This window comes from Chelonoidis abingdonii, chromosome 5 (genome assembly GCF_003597395.2).
Source record: "Chelonoidis abingdonii isolate Lonesome George chromosome 5, CheloAbing_2.0, whole genome shotgun sequence".
Lineage (NCBI taxonomy): Eukaryota > Metazoa > Chordata > Testudines > Testudinidae > Chelonoidis > Chelonoidis abingdonii.
The window spans coordinates 102,392,107-102,414,376 of NC_133773.1; the positions used below are offsets into that span (position 1 = coordinate 102,392,107).

Below are 22,270 nucleotides of genomic sequence, written 5' to 3' on the forward strand. Positions count from 1 at the left end.
AAACCTCAGCCTTCCCTTACTAGGGGGGCCATTGATTGTTCTGCCCTGGGGCCCGGAATTGCTGTTGGCAGGCCTGGGCAGAGCTGGTATAGCCTGGAGACTGCTTGAGTGGCTGACAGGCTGGTTGTGTCAGGGAGCTGACACCTAATCATGAATCAGCTGCATCGGAGGCAGTGGTAACAAGGTGACTCACTGTCATGGGTGCCTGAGAAGTGTCACAAATGTGAGGTCAGGAAAAGTTACCTGCAAGTGTTGATGAGTAGGAAGGTATTTCTTCTCGTTGGAGATTCAGTTATATAACCTTTTGATTTCATGTTGCCTTTGTTACTGAAGTCTTCCACAAAGAACAGGCTGAGAGGAAAATGACTGGTATTAAATGTTCTCTTTGGATGTGTCTCTACACTACAGGGTAAGCCCAGGATTCAACTCAGGCTCAAACCTAATTCCCTTCCATCTACACACACATCGTTCTAACTCAGGGCTCAGAGCACAAGATCCCAGGACCCCATGGTGGTGAACGCCAAGCTTGAGTCACACTGGGACCTAAGATTCAAGCCTTTTGCTTTGCAGGTTAGACGCAGCCCCATGGACTTGTGCTCTGGAAGTCCAATAAAAGTAACCCACAATGCCATGGGCTGACTTTGTCTTCTGGAAAGTTAAGTTTGGTGGACAGTCAGGTTTTTCCACACTACACCAACAAAGAGCTAGACTGGCCATATTTTGGGAGGGTGCTAGGAAGTCTGGGATATGGGTTTTTGGAATAATGCCCACATAACGCAATATAGATGCTGCAGCCCAAGGTTGTGACCCAGGTTTCAAAAATTCCTAACCTAGGATTACAAATAAGTGTAAACCCTCAAGCCCTAGGTTAACAAACCCAGGGTCTACTAACTCAAGTTCTACTAACTCTGAGCTTAAATTGCAGTATAGACATACCCTCTGTGGCTGACCTCAGGCTTAGCTTTGTCTGCCAAAGAAGACTCCACCTTCACACTTCAGCTTAATTCCCCTTTAAAATTTAGATGAGAGACTCCTTCTGAGAAGACTTATCAAGCCATTCAGTATGAGAGAAGCAGATAGTTTCTTCTGGAGATGTAAATTGTGCTACCAATGAGAAAGTAAATTGTTGCAATCTCTCCTGAAGAATCAGCAGCAAATCTGGAAGCTGGAGGCCTCAGCCATTCTACCAAGCTTTTGTGGGCCAAGATTCAAGGTTGGCTCCTGAACCGAGCAGAACTGGTTGTTTAAAATCTTGATAACTGTTTGTTTTTCAAACATCCATGTTTTCCAGATTGGGTTAAGTTCTGTTATTTATTCAGTTTTCTAGAGTCACTGTATTTTTCTAATTAGCAAGTCACAGATATTGAAAGAATGCTTCTAGGTATTCACCAGTTCTAGGACAAAAGTGGCTTAGCAAGCTCAGCCAGTGTTTGGTATGTTACGGGTTCATAGGCAAATCAACTGTTTTGTTTCATTTTGTATAGTAGAATTTAGATATTTAGTTTGAGTATGGGCCCATTCAGTGCTCCTTGTGCAGGAGAATCTCCCATAAAAGTCAATGGAAAATGCTTTTGTGCAAGGAGTAGTGTACTGGGCTCTGTGAAATCAATGGGAGCTGCAAGCACTCAGCACCTCTCAGGCCCTTGCCACTTGTCAGAATGAAATTCATCCCTATGCAGAGGGCCAGTGCAAAACCTGTGCATCACTTATGTCTTGTGGCCTCAAAATAATGCTTAGCTTCTATTGGAGCTTTGTTGATTTATACCAGCTGAGGATCTGGCCCTGAAAATTTATTCCCCGTTCAGAAATTTCTTTACGAATTAAAACCACACACATAGTAGTCTATTTACTTAGTTTATTCATACAAACAATGATTACACAAGACTGTATATTGTTTGAAGACTGCAATAGATTTCTAATTTAACAACTCTGTAACAAAATTTAACTAAATTTAACATTTATGAAAATATAAATCTCTGATTGGGTAATTCTTCCCAACAATACAAAGTTTACATAAAAACATTCAATATGATCTATTAGTTGCAAACAAGTTAGGAAAAGTCATTCAAGTCACTTGATATACTATATTGGCTTTTACATAGAACATTCACACACTATGATAAACCTTACGTTGGCATTTGTTTCTTGGAAATTTAGTGGCATGGAGTTCCAACTTCCCAAAAACAAAAAATGTGGTTTGTTTAAATTCTTTGAAAAGTTTTCCAAGGACATGCCATGTTTAAGATAAGTAATGGGTGCGGTGGGGAGGGGGGCCTTTTCACCCTTTAGATACAGATAGCCACTTTTAGTTAGGTGAAACTGTTTTTAAAAAAATAGTTGACAATATTTCACAATTTCTGCCTTGAAACTGATAAAACTGTATAAAAGGCTCAGAACAGTCTTAAAGCAGGAAGTGAAACATAAAGGAGCATACATACAGTATGTAAAAGTAAGAAATCCATTACAAATTGGAACAGTAAAGAACCTTTGGACAGCCTTTAGATTTTATGGAATATTTCAGCACATATACAGGCATATTCTGTTAGTCCCAGAGTATTTGGTCATCTGATCTGTGTTGAACACAGGAAAGAACAGGAATGGTAGTAGTAAGGCAAACATTATCAGGAATAATACATGGCATGTCTGAAAGCTTTCTATTAAGTTCACTGTAGGGATTTAAGAGATATTCCAAACTTATACAACAAAGAGAATAAGTAACCTTTTAACATAAAGAGAGAAGTGAACAGGTGTTTGACTGTTTATCTGTTAATGCCCTTTCTCTCTGAAAAAGTATTTGTTTTATCCAGTACTAATATGCACTGTGAAAGAGACAGAAAAACAATACAATTTTAGTATTAAACTTCTTTTATGACCTAGGTAATAACTAGTTTTTTTTATCAGACTATAGAAAAATCCTTGCATGCAATGTTTGTAACTTTCAGTACTTTCATTTAGATGAAGACTGATTTATTACCTCACATGTAGATGTTTGATGTTGATTGGCTTCTACCCTTTTCAATCCAAATGTTAATCCCAATTTTTTTTTAAAAAGTAGTTATTTCTTAAATGATGGAATGCATCAAGTGTTCCAGGTTGGCAGGTGACATCTTGTCATTGCACCATCAAGCAGAAAAACACATTTTTGCAAGTGGGTATAAACTCAGGGTAACAGTTGACCTAGCTTTGTCCACAACGAGGTTATCTGGATTATAAAAGAGTGTCTTGCCACCTCTCCAACAATAAATGGAGTTTTGTCTCTAGCTAAAACTCGGTCAATCCCCAAATAAAATTTTCTAATTCCTGTAATGGTATAACAATTGTAATAGTATTGCTAGAAATTGTCAGTCAAGGTCCTGGATCTAACCTTGGACTAAACCTTGTATTCTAAAATTTTAAAAACCCTGCAGCCCATTGGATAAATGTCTGTTTCACATTTGGTTGATTTTTTTGCTTATTTTTGTTCACATAAATGTAAGAATATTTGTTGAGAAAACAGCATTCCTGCCCTCTGCTGTTCTTTGTCTTTCAAGAAATGCATTGGTACTTACTTTTGAATCAGAAGACTAGCCTATGCACATGTATTATGTATTCAGAAAAACCAGTCCATGTTTATAATCAGTTATCAGCAGCAAAACTGTGTCCTCTGCAATCTATGGCTGCGCACACTTTGTCATAACAGTAGTTGTGTTTTTTGGGTGGTGTTGTTTCACTTGTCTCAGGGTCTGTCACTGTGATGGGACTATCTCTTGCAAACACCTCAGTAGACTCTCTCCAAATGCAGTCTGCATTCACCTTGAAGCTATAATTGTGACACTTTGGCCTAATCACTCGTGTTGCATTACTGAAAATTTGACGGCTATTTGAAGTAGCAATTTTAATTTTCAGTGCTGCATCTACCCGATCCACTACAGTGTAAGTACCAATACTTCCATCATCAAAGCCAACAATAATATTCAAATGCCTCTGTGAGAGAGAAAGAAACGTTGGAGTTTTGTAAAGGGAACAAGCACCAATGTTTTTACCATCAGCCAGTCTCATTACAATTAAACTAGAGATGGCACCATTGTCATCGTCCTCTTCATTACGAAAACAGATGTACACAAGATAACGGCCGTCACGGGACAACCTCTGTCGCCAGATAATGCCAGGGGCATGAACCACACGAAGTTTGCCACTGTGTAAATCAAGCACATTGATGTTCTCATCACCACGGGATAGAATTCCTAGCTTCCCATTGGGGGATATTTCAAAGTCTTCCAAATCTTTTAAGAAGTTATTAGGCAGTTGTACACGCCTGCAGATTACTTCCTCTGTAAGACTCCAGATGTTCACTGTTTCAGTGGATGTTATAAACACTACAATATCTGGGCAGTCTGGGATCAGTTTAATATTAACAATGGTTGCACCATCATCACAGCAAAATTTCTTGGTTATACTTCCTGTCCAGAGACTTACTGCCAACACTTTATTCTTTGTCATTCCAACTACAAATGTATTAGCAGTGGTTATAAATGCATTCTGTAAGGCAACTAAAATATTGCAAACTCTGTGTCCCGTGGCCAGCCGCCAAACTCTGGAGGCATTTTGTTCACAGAGAGAGACGACAAACTGATCGTTGTGTGTAATCATCAGCTGAGATATCCTTTGTCCATTAATGCGGAAGATATTTTCGCCGGTAATGGTGTGCCATACATATTGGCTGTATTTGTCATCTGATGTAATCATTATTTCTCCAGAAGAGGTCAGCACACAGTTTTCAACAATACCTTCATGCTTGAACACAGCTTCAATGAATCCAGTGCTGAAGTTCCATTTGTGCACGGATTCTGATCCATCCAGTGTATAAATTAATTCACCTCTGGTTGGCAACACCAGTCTTTGGATGGGTTTGCCAGATTTGTCAATGTTGGACATAGCAGTTATGATATCTATATCCCAGATAGAAAGGACACCACTGGTGGATAAGGATAGCAGCATGTTATGGTGATTGGATTTAATTAGTCTGACTATGGTTCCTGAGATTTCCTGTAAGCTTGCCATACATTGTCCTGTATCTCTCCTCCAAACAAAAATGGCTGAGGTATTTTCCATAGAAGCAATTATACAGTCGCTGTTTTTGGATAACACAGCAGATATAAAGCGCTCGTTGTGTTTTGCTCTGAACTTTTCAGCCACTTTCCACATGCCAGTGTCGAGAAGTTCTATACTGAGTGCCTTACAAATTAAAATTGCACTTTGGTCTTCAGAAAGTTCAATGCTGACAACTTCGCTGTCTTCTTTCCTGCAGTCGAAGTCATCTGTCAGTTGGGGATTTGTGATTTCCTCAGTGTTCCAAACTGAAAGGCCACCCTCATTGTCCACCATCACCATTTCTTGAGTAGTATCCAGAACAAGAAGAAATTTCACAAATCCACCTGAAAATTCAGAGGTCACGGTGGACAGTTTCTCTCCACTTCCTAAATGAAATATAGTGGTGGTGTTAAGGTACTGTCCGCAGAATGCATAGACTCCATCTGGAGAACACTGTACACAAGTCACTTCATACCAGCAGTGGAAGTGATAAAGAGGCCACCCATAAAGTAGATCTATTACAGTAACATCTTTGCTGGCTTCCAGCCAAGCAAGTGCATGATTAATGGACAGTGTAAATCCATTAATAAAATTTGAGCCTCCCCCAATTCCACAATGTTTTGATCCCTTAATTTCTACTTCAGACAAAAGACAGGAATTTTGGTTATCGTAAATCAAAAGTGTGTTCTTTGTTGTAGCCACTACAAGATATTTTTCATCACTCGTAAGTTTGATCCCTAAGATAACAGATTGAGCTGTTGTAATTTGCCTTAATAGCTGGCGAGTCTCTGCATCCCAAGTACTGATGGAGCCATTTTCCAGAGCAGCAATGACTGTATTTGGATTAAAAGTAGGCAGGATCTCAGTGACATGCATGCAACTGGATGACAAGGGTAGTCGCTCGGGGCTGTAAGTCACATCCATGGAGGAGTGCAAGGGAACGATAGAGCAGTATTTGGGTCCATCTCTGTCACATTCTAAAAGAAGGTGTCTCAATTTAGGCAATGAGCTGACAACTGGAAGGAGCCTCTGCTGCAATTCAGCAGAGAGTGAACCTGGATATTTTGTTACTTTGAACTTTATACTGCGAAGGGTACTTGCCAGAAATTTCAGCTCCTTTTCTTGTGAATAATTATAAGCCGATTCTATGTCAGAAAGTGCTTTGTCAAACTGTCCTATTTTAATCATTGTGTACAGCCAGCTGAAGTTCATAATAACACCATACAGCAGATCGTCTGATCTTCTACATCTTGTTAAGTGATGCAAAAGTTCTGTCATTTTTCTGTGATTGACAAAAAAGATGTCAGGCTCTAATGGATTACACTGGAAGACCCACGGCTGATCAGGTGCTTGCCTGTCAAAAGCGGTGAGATCCATACAGTGCTTCTCCTCATCATTTATGCTTCTACTGTTATTGTCAAGGCACCCATTCAAATATTGATCTTTGCTATAAAAAGCTTTCCTTCTTCCACCCGACCAAACGCCAAGGAAGTACTCTGCCATGATTGTATGCATTTCATGCACATCTTCCTCACTGTGGAGATACAGTTTCTGGGCAATAAGCTGCAGGTGCCTATTTGCCCATACTAGAAGTGTTACATTTTTCACTTGCCGCTCTATCAAGTATCCCTTTAGGCCCTCCTTAAGCCTTGCGATGTATATATACGGTACCCTCAATGGGTTACATTGCCTGATACTCTCATTTAGCTCATACATAACAGTGTTGTCAAGAGCTAAAATATCTTCCAATTCCATTTCACTCAGGCCAGATTTGGACATTGTGATGTAGCCCAGTGCTCTCGACAACAGCTTCAGGCCACACTTGTTTTCTAATGAGCAAAATAACTGCTCTATGCTTTCATGAACAGTGACACAAAGGGAGGACTCATCAACATCTTTGTGAGATCTCCAGTTCTTAACCTCTCTGAAGGTTAAGTTTACAAACATAGGCAGTGTGCACTTTGAAAAAGCTTCATTGACATAAATTTGTTGCCCTGATGTTACTTTTCTTTTAATACGCAGCAGCTGATGTTTCAGTACTTGGCTGCACATCTTTCTGTCCCTTGAAATCAATTCAATGTAGTTGTCCTCTTCATGAATAAGGCACCTCAGTTTTTGCAGGATACCATGTTTGCTCGGCAGTGTTGACATGATTATCCGTACTGAACGGGGAAGGTGAACGGGCAGCCACCACAGTTTCCTAGCATCATCATTATCTGAAAGCTGCTCTAGGGCATCAAATATTATAACCAGTGGTCTGTGAAATGAAGACTCATTCAAAAGATTTATAAACAAGTCCCGAAGATCATGAATCTTTTTAGGGTAACTCTGTACTAGGCAACGGTAATTAATTGCTAATTGTTCACAAATACTTTGAAGCAGATTCTTAAGATCTGTACTCATTTCTGTGGATCCCAAAAATCTTATAACTACCACAGGGTCAGATTCTGGTCCCATCTCTTCCTGCAGCCAAGTATAAGCCTATAATGTAGAAGCATAATTTAGTTAATGTCTAAATTAACAGAGCCAAATGAAGCACAATAACAGAGCACATAAATGTTTTACTTATGGTTTTATAAACAGTATTAATTTGTTTCAAAACGTAAGTTTATTTTGAAGTGTTCCTCTCTGAGTGGAAATGTTCTTAATAGTGGGGTTATAGAATATGTTAATATTATATGTCGCGAATGAAATATTAGATTATATTTCATCTTTAACTCAAGCAATACTGCCAGAGCACTTAGTAATACAGCAGTGAAGCTGTGATTTTTTTCAATAGAGACAAGTTCACAGAAGTATGAAATGTGCTCCTCACACTTCACCATGATAATCTAGTTAATGATTGGAAAGGCATAGGTGAACTAAATGACTTCTGAAAGAAACACAAATCATGGAACTTCTGGAGCAATTCTTCAAGAGCATATGAAACAAATTAGCATGTCTTAGAAACGTGGTTTACTTGTAAGACGGATACCATATGATCATTAAATGGTGTCACATTCTCATGACATCAGAAAACAAGAAGGGAGGGACTAATGATGTTACGATGATGTATTTGTAAAGTTGTTTATTTCTCAAATAAATTCATTCTTACCAGTAGTTGAGGAATTGGATGAAATATTTGCATTTCCTTAAAAAGCTCTACTAACAATTATGTTTTGGCTGGAAATATCATATTGAGATGTGGCTAATAGGATATACACTGCCTCTTTCCTGAATAAATATCCAGTAATGTGCAGCAGACTGGATTTATTGTCTGTATCAAAGATTAATCTTAGATCTATTGATACTACAATAAGGAAAATGGGAATTAATTTGGTCTACATTTACTTCCGCTATGAAGATTAGCATATTATAAAATATATTGGTTTTTATTTTTTTACCTTCTTTGCCACTTCAGCTAATAAAAGGGTTTTTCCAGTGCATGGTCCTCCATATATGATAAGAGGGTTAATATGTCCTGCTTTGCTATGCAGAATGTATTTATGAACTATGTTTAGCGCCTCACACCTGTACTCATAGAAAGAGGAGTACGTTTTACATAATGAAGAGTGTTGAAGGACTTCATCATAAAGCAAGTCTGTCTCGGTGTCAAAATTCTGTTGTACTGTTTTTTGAATTATATCAATCATGTCTTCGTAGAACTGTTTACCAAGTCCTTCAATGTAGTGGTTCTCCACTTCTTGTGAATAACCAAGTTTCATGTCACAATGAGTAACAGAAGTATACACTCTCAGATTAGATGCTGCAACAATAGTAGGAATAAATTCATCCCGGAGTTTGATCAGTTTCTCATGAGCTTCTGGATCCCGCAGAACCTTTCCACCTATATGAATTACATCCATGTATTTTCCCATCTCTGGAATTTTAACAAAACGTTCAATGTTGGCAATTTTCCGAATGTAACAGACACACTTCTTCAGGAAAGCTGGTGTTTGTTTTCCCAAGGCAAAATCAAGCTCATCTTCAACAGCTGGAGGGAGAAAAAAAGAATATAGGAAAACTGTTAACTTCCTTCAAAACAAACAGAGGGGAAAAAAAATCTCTGTTCCCTCTAGATGAACAAGCAAACAAAAAATACTGTATGCAAAATTTATCAGGTGCAGTTTTATTTAGTACTAGCTATAATACAGGGCTCAGGCTTAAGCATTTATAAATTTACTTTTCTCCTCTTTTAAACTATGTGTGAGAACTGACCATCAAAAATATACTTTGGTAATTGTGGAAATATTGCTAGGCTAGATTATGAATGGGTGCATAAATATAGAATAGATTCTGTATGTATTTTGAACTTTACCAGAGGAAAGATATCTCTTTGCTTGGCTGTGTTTCATTTTTCCTTTCTCATGGAGCAACTTCACAGCAGTCTTAAAAATCTTCTTAATCTCTTCTGATATGTCCTTCCATTTGTTTTCATTCATAGAATCTGAAGATGATTCCATCTTTAAAAAATATTCATAGTCAAACACTAGCTGTAACATCAGTTTCTACAACTTCAGAAAGCAAAGGACTAATATTTAAGGTAATGATATATACAAGAAAGGAGAATACAGTAAACAAAATAACGCACGCATTAAAAAAAACTCCCATATAGTCACTCTTAACCTTTTATAATGGACAAATCATAATTTTACATTATAAGTTGCTCTGTTCTGACTATAAAACATAAGACTTCCTGACATAGTGGACAAATCTAAAATGTAAACAACATTATTCAGGGGTAAATGAGAATAACTGGTAAAATATGAAGAGCAAGTGAGGTTTGGGGTCAGACCTGGAGTACTATTATTAGAGAATAATAATAATATTTTTAGATTAACTTTCATCCTGAAAGCTGAAAATTAGGCACAAGGAATTTCAAATTAAGCACCCCAAATTAGGTGTCTCTTTTGAAAATATTAGATTTTATCTGATGGTATTTCCGTTCTTCCTTTGCAGAATGGTAATCATAATCTGACTTGCCTCAAAGGGGTGGTGTTAGGCTAAATTCATTCATCTTTGTAAAGTGCATTGAGACATCTGAGGAAAGTTCCTGTGGGCCAGATTGTCACCTGGACAGAGAGCAGTCCAGCGGCAGTTAGGCAGGAAGTGGGTGGAGCCTTGGCTTTCCTTCTGAGCCCTGCATGCCAGCTAGCACAGCTGAGCTGGTGCAGAGGGGGGAGTAAATTGTGCCAGGAAAGAGCTGGCGCATCTTACTTCCCCCTGTGGAGGAGGCAGGGACCAAATTGTGGCTCTCTGAGTCACAGTTTTGTCCCTGCTCTGTTTCTGGGGCATCACAGCTAAGCATGGCCCCTTTACTCACATCCAATTTTAAGATTACAGGCTAGCTCTGTTTAAGTACAAAGTAATTTATTATTATTTCTGATTTAGTGCTAGATTGTCAATTTACAATCTAATCCAGAGTAAAGGGGCAGCACCTCATTGTGCTGCCTTAGGGAATCACAATCGCTCACAAAGCCCTTCCTGCAGAAAATTCAGAGTTGCAGATCATTTTATATTCTGTCTGTTACTTCTGTTTTGTTTACTGGGTATAAGACTGCACTAGTGATGATATATGAACCTTTTCTGCTTACCCTTGTGGGACAGTAGCTTGGGGAAATCTATAAAATGTTAATAACAAAAATACAAAAAAACCTTCAAGATATATTTAAAGAGCTATTTTGGGTGTTGGGGGGACATTATGTACGTTGTTTTTCCCCCCAGTGCTAAATATTTCAGACTCTGCTACACTACACTTTCTTGAACTCTTAAGTCCTTACTGCTCAAACATTTTTTATGCAACAGAGGAGGTTATTGCATTTTGTAACATGGTAAAAGCATGCTATATAGTGGATTAATTTCCTTTTGTAGTATAATTACAATCAGTATGCACTAAAATAAAGTGACATTTTGAAATTGCTTTGGGATATAGCTCTACTTAAAGGGTTTATTCTCCTTTTGGAGGGCCAAATTCTGACCTTGGATATAAAATGGCTCTTGCTATGAGGGTAGAACTGGGCCCTGTACCATGCATAGCTATGGTCAGACAAAGTTATGTGCACATATGGGAGATGAGAATAAATGGGACTGTTCAAAAATATTTTACCAAGAATCTTCTTTTAATAAGAACCCCAATTCAGGGTAGTCCTTGGGTATGTGTTTAATCATTTGCTTAGCTTTAAGCATGTGCTTAAGTGATTTGCTGACTTGGGACCAGGGGGAGAAATTCACATTTGCCATGTAAGTTCTATTCATGGACTTTTAATGGGAGCCCCATGCAAGAGCTGAGAGAGAGAGAATCTTCCCCACTTCAACGAGAGGGATGGATAGAGGCACCTATGCAGCCATTACTCTTGCAGAAGGCTCATGAGCTGTAACAGTGCTTGCAACCCTCTATCATTGACCTATAAAGGCAAAGATTGTGACCAGTGGACCATTCTTAGACCCAATAGCCTTGGCCTATCGCTCCCTGTGGTGTCCCACACTTCCTCCTTCATGACCCACCAGACTGGACTATCACAGAGCCAACCTCTGCAAAGAGTTCAGAGACTGTGGAGGTTCATTCCATTATGACCCCTAGATTGTTTTCAAACGATGCTGGTGAATTCCATGCACTATGACGAATCTATGGAGGTCTTTTTATTAAGGACATGAAGATAATTTACCGTATTATGATTGTTCTTCAGCATTTCAGATTTTGGTCGGAGGTAATATGCTGGTGGCACTGCATTTTCATCTCTACAGTACCACTCTTCCAAAATCCTTGTCTCTAGCTTTGCCTCCACAGCCGCATCTAGGATCATTTCAAATTCCGATGATTCAACTTCTCCAGGTATTCGGATGGTCCCATATTTTTCTCCCAACAGGCCCTGTGTATTTGCAACAAAGTATGGGTTTAGTGTCCCTTTCCAGTGACGCTAAAACCGTAGTCAGGATATGGCTAGATACTTTCATAAGAATCAACATGGCATTAACAGCAGTTCTATCACTTTGAAGTTACTAGGAAAGTAAATAAATATAGTTAGGCTTTGTAGAATTGGATTTTTATTTTTTTATACTTTTGATGGCTAATATCAATGTTTATTTTAAAGCATTTTTTCCAGTTTTTATCTATTTAAATTTTCATAGTTCTGGGAAATTATGGGGGTGACAATTATTTATATGAAATAGACATTAAGATTCAAAAGTTAAATCTGTCAATCTTGTATCAACACATACAAAGTAAATATCTGAGTTCTTCAGTAGCATTTTTCTTATTTTGCCTCTCTGTAAATTACTATTATCTATACAAATATTTTTTCATCATTTTGCATGTGTATGGTGAAATGAACAGTTACAGACATTTACTGATAAAAATCAAATCCTTCAGAGCCTAAATATAGCAGAAGGTGAATTCTTACTAGGACTATTGTATTGAACTGCAGTTTGGTTGTAAGGGCTTGGATATTTAGTATCTTTCTCAATAATTAATGCTAAAGGAAAAACCTAAGGATCAGGGACACTGAAATTCTGCAAATGAAAAAAAATACTCAAAATATATTTTATTAGGGAACCAACTATCTATTCATATGATATGATGGCACAGAACATAGGTTGCCATGAAAATCCTGTGTGGCAGTGACAATGAAAACTCCTCTGCACTAGGTAGAAAAGAAGCATCAGGTTTTTCAGCATAATCGGATATTGCTCTTTAACAGATTTCAGAGTAGCAGCCGTGTTAGTCTGTATCCGTAAAAAGAACAGGAGTACTTGTGGCACCTTAGAGACTAACAAATTTATTTCAGCATAAGCTTTCGTGGGCTACAGCCCACTTCGTCAGATGCATGCAGTGGAAAATACAGTAGGAAGATATAATGACCCAGTGGGAGTGGATGGGTCATTACACAAAGTAAAACTATTTCCCCATGTTTAGTCCCCCCCCACCACACACACACTGTTCCTCACACCTTCTTGTCAACTGCTGCAAATGGACCATTTTGATTACTACTACGAATAGCTTTTCTCTCTCCTGCTGGTAATAGCTCACCTTAACTGATTACTCTCATTAGAGTGGGTATGGTAACACCCATTGTTTCATGTCCCTGTGTGTGTGTGTGTGTGTATCTATCTGTCTCTTACTACTGCATTTTCCACTGCATGCATCCGATGAAGTGGGCTGTAGCCCACGAAAGCTTATGCTCCAATGAATTTGTTAGTCTCTAAGGTGCCACAAGTACTCCTGTTCTTTTATTGCTCTTGGAGTACTCCAGGTGTTCAAAGTGGTGCAAAGCTGAACTCTAAGCAGTACTAATCTTTTCCTTTTACAGCCAGCTCTGTGCCACTAGAGTGATCAAGTCAGGGCTAGATATGCCAGCTTTATGGTCAGACTCTGCCAATGGCAGTGTGGGACAAAGGAGTTGCACTGGAGAATCTGGCTCCCAGCCTCTATCAGAAACAGTGAGAAGTTGTTACCTAAAAACATAAAAATCTAAAGTTTTCAAACATTTTGGCTGAGTCAGTCATTATAGACATGTATTTTTAAGGTAACTTTCTTCCCATTTTTGAGCACTGTCATTCTTAATGTTGTTCATAAAGTGTGAAGACCTGGATTATGGCTTCCTTGACTTCTATGCCTTCCTCTTATTTTCGGCAGTTGAATGTATGTTTTCATTTTGATGAAAAGTCACATGGCATATTCAGCCTGATAACCACGTAGCCACCGTTTAAATATTTTAAGAATATTACTAACAGCAACAATTGCCCAGATTACAACTTTAGAAACACAAGCTGCTTCACTGCCTTGTGAACTCTCATTAGCAGAAAATGCTGAACATATTTATCCAAATAGCTACCTGATAAATGAACGAATGAAAAAAAAGAAAAGAAAGAGAAATTGGTCAAAACTAACTTAAATATTCAGGTGCACCCATTTTCTGTATTAAGAGAAGAATTGTTTAAAATCTCAGAGCTGAGACTGTGGTAACTCAGAAGTTAAATTCTATTACAGGGGGTCATGATGGAGTTATAACTCTTTTGGATAATATATTCCTGGAGGTAGCATCTCCCAGTATTCTACAGAATGAGCGTTGGTCGCATAATCATATAGGAGATACAGCTCCAAATAGAGATGTTCAAATCTGCAGCTAGCTGAGATTAATTTTGGACACTATGGGTTGCTAGTAATTATTAATATTTTATTATTATTTCTATATTAAACTCATGATTTCTTGACCAAATGTCCTAAAATCTTTTCTGTGTTAGCCAAAAGTGATAGTTAAATTCTTATGTGAAAGAGGTTTTGTTTTGGACAAATGAATGTCTTCGTCCTAGCAGGCCTATTCTGAGTTATACACTTTGCTTTTACTCTGAACTTCAGCTGACTCTCATGTGTTATGAGTAAGCTTTAGCTGGACCTTAGCATACTATTAAATAATGGATTGCGTGTCTTTTAACTCTGGACCCTTAGGGAAATGTGTCCACATGTCCAGGAAGGAACTGATTGTAACTGGTATGGGGCAGATGTTTTCTGTGATTATTAAAATAATAATCGAAAGATGCTTTTAGTTTATCAGGATTTAGTCTAGCAGATTATTTCTTTCATAATGACTTGGTTACACATATCTCTTTCAATTAATGAAATAATGGATGGTTGAACAGATGTTTTAGCTTATCAGTTGTTGTGTGAACCAGATACCATGAAAAAAAGTTCCTGGCCAATAGGTTATTTGCTGTGTTTCTTTTCTGTAAACTCACATAGTATATAAAGAGATAATTGTAGTTATAGATGCATATTGTAGTGGAAAAAATGATGTAACTGACAAGGGATGCTCATAAATGCTCTAATAAAAATTAGTAACTGACAGAATGGACAAGGAGCATGTGGTATAGCAAGTGTATTCTATAATCAATGTATCAGCAAAACATTAATGCATGGATTAATGGCTAAGCATTGAGAGCTAACTGTGGTCAAAAGTGGTCCCAGCAGTGATAAATTAGTTAGAAATATCATTGACTTTTTTATTGAAAATAAGATTAAGCAAGAGAGGATTTTTCTTTGTTCTGAATAGTATCTAATAGGTCAGTTTGAGGGAGTTAGTCAGAAGTGAACTGAAGTAAAGCTGCAAAGAGTCCTGTGGCACCTTATAGACTAACAGACGTTTTGGAGCATGAGCTTTCATGGGTGAATACCCACTTTGTCGGATGCATGTAGAGCTGCCATCACTTCTCCAGTTACAGAGTTGGCATGTTTGTTTCCTTTCTGTTTTCTGTATAGTGCTGTATTAAGGATTGATTGACTGTCATACTTAAACAAGCCTTTAATGGCATTAATTATTTGACATCACATCTTATTAAATCCAAACACAACAGGGTGAAATCCAGGCCCATTGAAGTCAGTGGGAGTTTTGCCATTGACTTCAGTGAGGCCAGGATTTTACCCTGTATGCTATATTTGATTTAAATTCCTTCAGTGGTTAGTTTATGTAAATAAAGATTTTGAGGTAAATACAATGAGGTTAAAGAGAGGGAGTAAATTAATGGGAGGGAAACAGACATAATTTGATATGACTCATTTAAGGAATCCTTATGCAGATACTTTCTTAGAAATGTACATGTATATAGTTGTGACCCCAAGTGCCAACAGACAGAGGGCATGGGTAGGGTGGTGGTGCACAGGTTTTCCAGGGATCACTGGATTGGATATCTGCATATTATTTCACCAAAGGTGGCATGTGAGGTCTCTACCTAAATGGACAATATTTAAGGAGTTATGTATCTATATGGAAAATTATGTTCTTAAGGTCTTAGAGCTAAGGTAGATCACCAGGAGGTGACATACCTCAGAAAGGTTCCTTTCAGGCAGGTAATGACAGACACCAATCTCCCTGTTCAGCCATTTGTGTATTGTCTGCCTCCCACCATATGCCTGTTTGCATACTGAATCACAGGCAAAAGAAGAGATTAAAAAATCTGCAAGAGAGAAAATCTACAGCATAAGCAAACAGTGGTGGGTGGGTCCTGTTTATGAATAAAGACAAAGGATTTTTCTGATTATATGTTAGAGTGCGAAGTGACACACTGAATCCTTTATTGAAAAGACAAGCTGACAAGCCTGCTTGTCTCATGAAAGGAGGGTCCTAGCCAGCCTGATTATAGACTGCTGTGAGGATTTTGGGTGACCAATACTCTGAGAGAGTATCTTGTTAATTAAGCCCAGGGTCTAGAAACCATGTTATGATTTTATTTTATGTTACCATTTTTTCCCAATACTTTTACTTGCTATTATTTGAATCTCTATGCTTTGTAAAATAAACTTATACTTTATTTCACTATAAACATATGTAGGTGCTGCAAGTTAAGTTGAGCAGTGATCTGAGTGGTAAGCTGGGGTGTACTTGCTGTGAATTCTGGGTTTCCAGTGGACCAGGGACTGGGCATTTCAGGGGGACACTTGGAGGGCTTGAGGGGTGGAGTGTGCCAATAGCTAGTCTGTACAATAGCTGAGGCCCAGAGGGGAGTGCTTGTGCTGCCCGTGGCTGGAGGAGTTGACATTCCCCTCTGGTGTTACCTGGACTCGTGATCTGGAGGTCACTCCAATCCTTGATTCTGGGAGCCAGCCTTACCCTGCTCTGCTGTGAGAACTCCCACTCCTGGCCTGTTCTCACACAGAGCCTCTGGCATGTAGGCTTCTCCTTGGATTGTGCAACCAAACGACACTTGCCAATATCTCCAGTCCCAGACATGACCCTAGGAACCTCCATCTTGCAGTGTCCAGTTATGCCCACTGGATGCTGCAAGCTTATAGGTGTTTGTCAGTTTAACAAAGAAGTTGATATATACTAGGCTTGTTATCCCAAGGGGAGTCTCTGACACACTTCAAACCAAATACACTGCTTCAAGTAGAATAAACAAACAAATTTATTAACTACAGAGATAGCTTTTAAGTGATTATAAATCAAGGCATAACAAGTCAGATTTGGTCAAATGAAGTAAAAGCAAAACACATTCTAAGCTGATCTTATTTTCAATGCCTTTACAAACTTAGATGCTTCTCACCACAGGCTCAGCCAGCCTCTCCCCTTTAATCAGTGCGTCAGTCGCTTGGTATGGTGTCTGTAGATGTAGGTGGAAGAGAGAGGAAGAGCAAGGCAAACATGTCTCCCTTTTATCATGTTCTTTCTTCCTTCTTAGTTTTGCCTCCCCCCCACTTCAGAGTTAGGTGATCATTATCTCACTGCAATCCCAAACTGACCAATAGGGGTGACTCACTTGAGAGTCCAACAGATTCTTTGGTTGCCACCTAGGCCAGCGTCCTTTGTTCCTGTCAGGCCGGGCTGGGTTTGTCCCATATATTCCCTGATGAGGTGTGAACTGCCTCCCTGCTCTTGGAGAGTTTTTTACTAGGCTTATATTAAGTTATGAAGACACATTTTCAGCCTCATAATTATATATATGAAATTATAACCTATAACATTACTGTAACAACAATTACTATAACATCACTATAACAACAACGCTTAGTGCATCATAAGCCTTCTGATGACACCAGACATGACAAACTTTGCATTGGATACCACACAATCATTTTACAAGGATGCACATGGAGGTGCTGAGTGTTCCCCTGAGGTACAGAGCATCACACACAGATTAAGCAGGAAATAATAACACTTCCTCCTCTGCTGCTGCTGCTGCTGCTTCTGGAAAAAAAATTTTCTCTGTCAGAGTGAAATTCAGCCTTGTGCAGATGGCCACTACAAAGCTTATGCACTATTCAAGTCCAGCCAGGGCCGGCTCCAGGCACCAGCAAAACAAGCAGGTACATTTCTAAGGGCGGCATTCTGGCGCCAGCCATCGTAGGTGCTGACGCCAGGGTATGGGGAAGAAGTGCCCTTGCTGCCCCAGCTCACCTCTGCCTGCTCCCCTGAGTGCGCCGCCGCTGCTGTTCCACTTCTCCCCGCCTCCCTCCCAGGCTTGCTGAGCGCGAAACAGCTGCAAGTCTGGGAGGGAGGAGAAGCTAGGCGGCAGGACACTCGGGGGAGGTGGTGGTGGTGGAGCGGAGGTGAACTGGACCAGGGAGTGGTTACTCTACCCCCTGTTACTTCCTACGCCCCCGCCCCCCAGCTCACCTCTGCTCCGCCTGCTCCCCTGAACACGCCGCCGCTTTGCTTCTCCCCCCTCCCTTCCAGGCTTGCTGCGTGAAATGGGGCAAGCCTGGGAGGGAGGGAAGGAGTAGAAGCCAAGCGGCAGGCGCTCGGGGGAGGCGGTGGTGGTGGAGCGGAGTTGAGCCGCAGCGGGGAGAGGTTCCTCTACCCCCACATTACTTCCTATGCCCTACCACCCTAGCTCACCTCTGCTCTGCCTGCTCCCCTGAACGTGCCGCTGCTCTGCTTCTCCGCCCTCCCTCGCCTGAGAGGGAGTGGAGTGGAGGTAAGCTAGGGTGGTAGGTTGCAGGGGGCCCGCAGGAAGCAATGCGGGGGGGGGGAGAATGTGGCACGCCTGGGGGAGGAGGTGGTGTCATAAATAGATAGCTAAGGGTTAGTGTTTCTTTCACCTGGAAAGGGTTAACAAAGAGAACCAAACACCTGACCAGAGGACCAATCAGGAAACCGGATTTTTCAAAGCTCAGGGGAGGGAATGTTTGGGTCTTTGTCTTTGTCCGGCTCTCAGCAATGAGAGGGGTCTTTTTCTATCTGTAAGCTTCTAATCTTCAGTTTCAAAGTTGTAAATACAAAGGTAGAAAAAACAATAGGTGTTATTGTTTGTTTGTATTTCAGGTGTGTGTTATCTGAATGTTTAACATGTATCTCTTTTGAATAAGGCTGTTTAGATTCATAGTTTTCTTTAGTAATACCCGTGTAATTGTCACCGTATATGCATGAGATCATATCTTATGTCTTTTCTTTCTTTTATATAAAGTTTCTTTTTAAGACTTGTTTGAGTTTTTTTCTCTCTGGGTAAGGCCCTAAAGGACGAGGGAGGGAAATTCTCTTTGGTGTTAGGTCTACGGAGGATAAGTCTCTGGCAGACCAGGAATTGGTGGGAGGAGAGCTAGAGGGAAGAGAGATAGACTCTTTCTGTTTCCTTGTTTTGGGGTTTGTCTTTTGTGGAATAGAGGAGACATGCTTCTTGTATTGTGATGTAAAGAGATTGCATCAGTACTCTCAGGTTAGCCCAGAGAGGAAAGTCTGGTGGGAGAGAGGGGGAAGGAAGTGGGTTATTTCCTTTGCGGTAAGACTCAGAGGATTCTGAGTCTTGGGGTTCCCCAGGGAAGGGTTTGGGGAGACCAGAGGGAGCCAAAACCCTGGAATTTTTGGCTGGTGGCAGCGAGATCAAATCTGAGCTGGTAATTAAGCTTAGAGGGGTTCATGCAGGCACCCAGATTTCTGGACGCTAAGGTCCAGATTTGGGAATGCTTATGATAGGTGGGGTGGGGATTTGGGGAAGGGGTGGAGTTGGGGTGGGGCCGGAGGTAGAGGGACATGAAAAGAAAAGGGGGGTGGCCAAAAATTTTTTTGCTTGGGGCAGCAAAAATCCTAGAGCCAGCCCTGAGTCCAGCAGAGGTGGTGCATAGGCCTTGTGATTTTCACCCTCTGCAGAACTCCACTGTATGGATTTTGCAGTTACTTTCTATGGTGATTATTAAATGAAATTACCAGGGCTGTACTTTTTCTGTATTTGGGCTCTGTAAGTTCAATGAGGAGTTTTGCCTGAGCAAAGACGGTAAAATCGGGCCTTTCATTAGCATTATTAAATGTCTAAGTGTCTGCTCATTTTTATGTTATATTTAAGGCTGTAAGAAAATCACAGGCCATGATTTTGTTGCAGAAACTGCAGCCTTTAACACACACTACCACTTTTCATAGTTGCTACAAATTTGAGGGAGTAGCATTGTGACCTGAGGCACTGGGTCGCAATATCACTCATATTTATGTTTTTCATGGGTTTTATTTTGGTTTATAAACTTTTTTTTTTATAGTACTTGAACCGACTGCACCAAAATCCCAACTGTAGCAAACTGTGGCTGCAACTTTTGAACCAAAAACCATAACTTTCATACAGCCTTATATGCACATTACTGCAGCCGACTTAATCAAGGTTAAATCGGCTGCAGTAATGTGCATATAAGGCTGTAAGAATAACCTTAGTTAATTAAAGTTATTCTTAAGGAGTCTTTCCTAATGGAATCTGCACACTTCACTCTTCTCTGGTACACTCTGTATTGTTATGTCTCCACTGTACTGGAAGTAAATAGAAAAAATTAAGCAGTCTTTTAAGACAAGGAGGCAGATTCTTTATTCTATATCTTATCTAAAACTATCATTGCAATGGACATTACCCAAACAAACAGTCATGCATCACTAGATCATCATTCTGACTAGCAGAGCAAAGCACTAATAGAATGAGTGTGGATAGGTTATGAATGACTCTTAGCAATGGCTTTTTAATAAAGTTGAGGCATACATAGATTTTATTTAAAAGCTCTTTAATTATTTTTAACTGAATGCTAATACAGTAGAGGTGACACATTTATTGCTGCCCGTCTTTATTCTATGGATGGCATTGTCAGTACCTAGTGTGACCAAGTTCCTCCTCTGCCTTGATGGGTCCTGCACTTATTGGCAGATTTGCTTGCCTCAGAGATTCACAGCAGCCCTCAGTTTGGCCACTTTGCTAGAGGATCAAAAGTGCTGTTCATTCAGTTAACCTAATCGCTGGCCAGCATGGGGAAAAGGAAAGAGAACAATCCCCACAGTCTCTGCTGACCCACCTAATGGGTTGTGGGACAGGCGAAGGACCTTCCCCTTTGGTGGGACCCACAGTCCAGGTCACCTCCTCTTGTCTCAGATAGGGACTGCAATTGTCTACAGTGTCTCTTGTAACAGCTGCGTGACAGTTACAAGTCCCTGGGCTTCTTCCCTATGGCCTCCTTCCAACACCTTCTTTATCCTCACCACAGGACCTTCCTCTTGATGTCCGGTAACGATTGTACTTCAGACTCCAGCAGTATGCCTAGCTCTAGCTTTTTTGCTGCCCCAAGAATGGCAGGCAGGCAGGCTGCTTTTGGCAGTGCGCCTGCAGGAGATCCCCCGGTCCCATGGCAATTCGGCAGTGGGTACGCCGAAGCCATGGGACCAGCAGACCTCCTGCAGGCAAGCTGCTGAAGGCTGCCTGACTGCCGCCCTCACAGCGACCAGCAGGGCACCCCCTGCAGCTTGCCGCCCTCGACTCGCGCTTGGAGTGCTGGTGCTTGGAACCGCTGCTGCCTACTCACGTTCAGCTTTTTGCGCCTCTTGCTCCCAGCTCCTCACATGAACCTAACTAACTGAAGTGAGGTTCTTTTTAAAACCAGATACACTGATTAGCCTGCCTGTTCTGATTCTGGTAGCTTCTTACTTGGTTCCAGGTGTGCTAATTAGCCTGCCTTAATTGGTTCCAGCAACTTCCTGATTGTTCTGGAACAGCCTGTTATCTTACTTGGGGAAAAGGGACCTGCTTGAATCTGAGCGTAATATATCTACTTTCTATCACTATCCTGTAGCCATCTGGCCTTACCCTGTCACACTAGTTATGTGACTGATGTCACTTGAAAAAACAGCCACAGGAGAGAAGGAATAGCATTTGCTCACCAAAATGTACATACAAAAGAGCATCCCCCATCTGTTATGGCAATAGGGACCAGTCAGTAAAAGGAGCATACAAGAACAGAAAACTTGTGCCGCTCTGTATGAAGTCAAGCTTTCTTTGTAGAAGCATTTCCCTACCCCCTGCATTGGCTGAATAATGGAGAAGCTTTAAAGTTAGTCTGAAAAGATAATATGCATTCTGGCCAGAGAGCAATGCAATTTACCACGGAAGTAGCAGCAGTTGGGGGTGAGAAGGAAAGGGAAATGAGTGCACTTAACAGCATGGTGAAAATCTGCAGCCTAGGACAACAGGGCTGGCTTTCCTGATGTTCTGTATTTAGGATAACCTGGAGCCAACAGCTACAGGGCAACAACAAAAGTGAACGACACACTGTGCGAAGAGACTATGTGTGAATGAACATCCCATCACTTAAGAGCAGGTGGTGAGGTGGAAGGGAAGCTACTTAAGGGTAACCCATATAGATACCCCATTTCCATTAGAATGTTTTCCCAAGGTCTTATCAAGTAGATGGAGGAACAGAAGCCAATTACAGTGCACGTTGTAGAGCTAGGCTGCTCTATTCTTATGCCCACTATAGTACAGAATATTTGTAAAAGGG

The 22,270-nt window shown here is 40.4% G+C and overlaps 1 protein-coding gene across 2 annotated transcripts in view; it reads right to left on the reverse strand.

The window, feature by feature from the left end:
• Window positions 1–1,911: 1,911 nt before the first annotated feature.
• The window catches only part of NWD2 (NACHT and WD repeat domain containing 2), a 140,433-nt gene continuing 120,074 nt past the window's right edge, over window positions 1,912–22,270 (reverse strand). For both annotated transcript variants that reach the window (XM_032771718.1, XM_032771719.2), the window contains 4 exons: window positions 11,715–11,918; window positions 9,368–9,512; window positions 8,454–9,043; window positions 1,912–7,551 (listed from right to left, as the gene is read on the reverse strand). In XM_032771718.1, coding sequence (XP_032627609.1) covers window positions 3,616–7,551; window positions 8,454–9,043; window positions 9,368–9,512; window positions 11,715–11,918 — 4,875 coding nt within the window. In that variant the 3' untranslated portion in view covers window positions 1,912–3,615. The remainder of the gene's footprint in view (window positions 7,552–8,453; window positions 9,044–9,367; window positions 9,513–11,714; window positions 11,919–22,270) is intronic.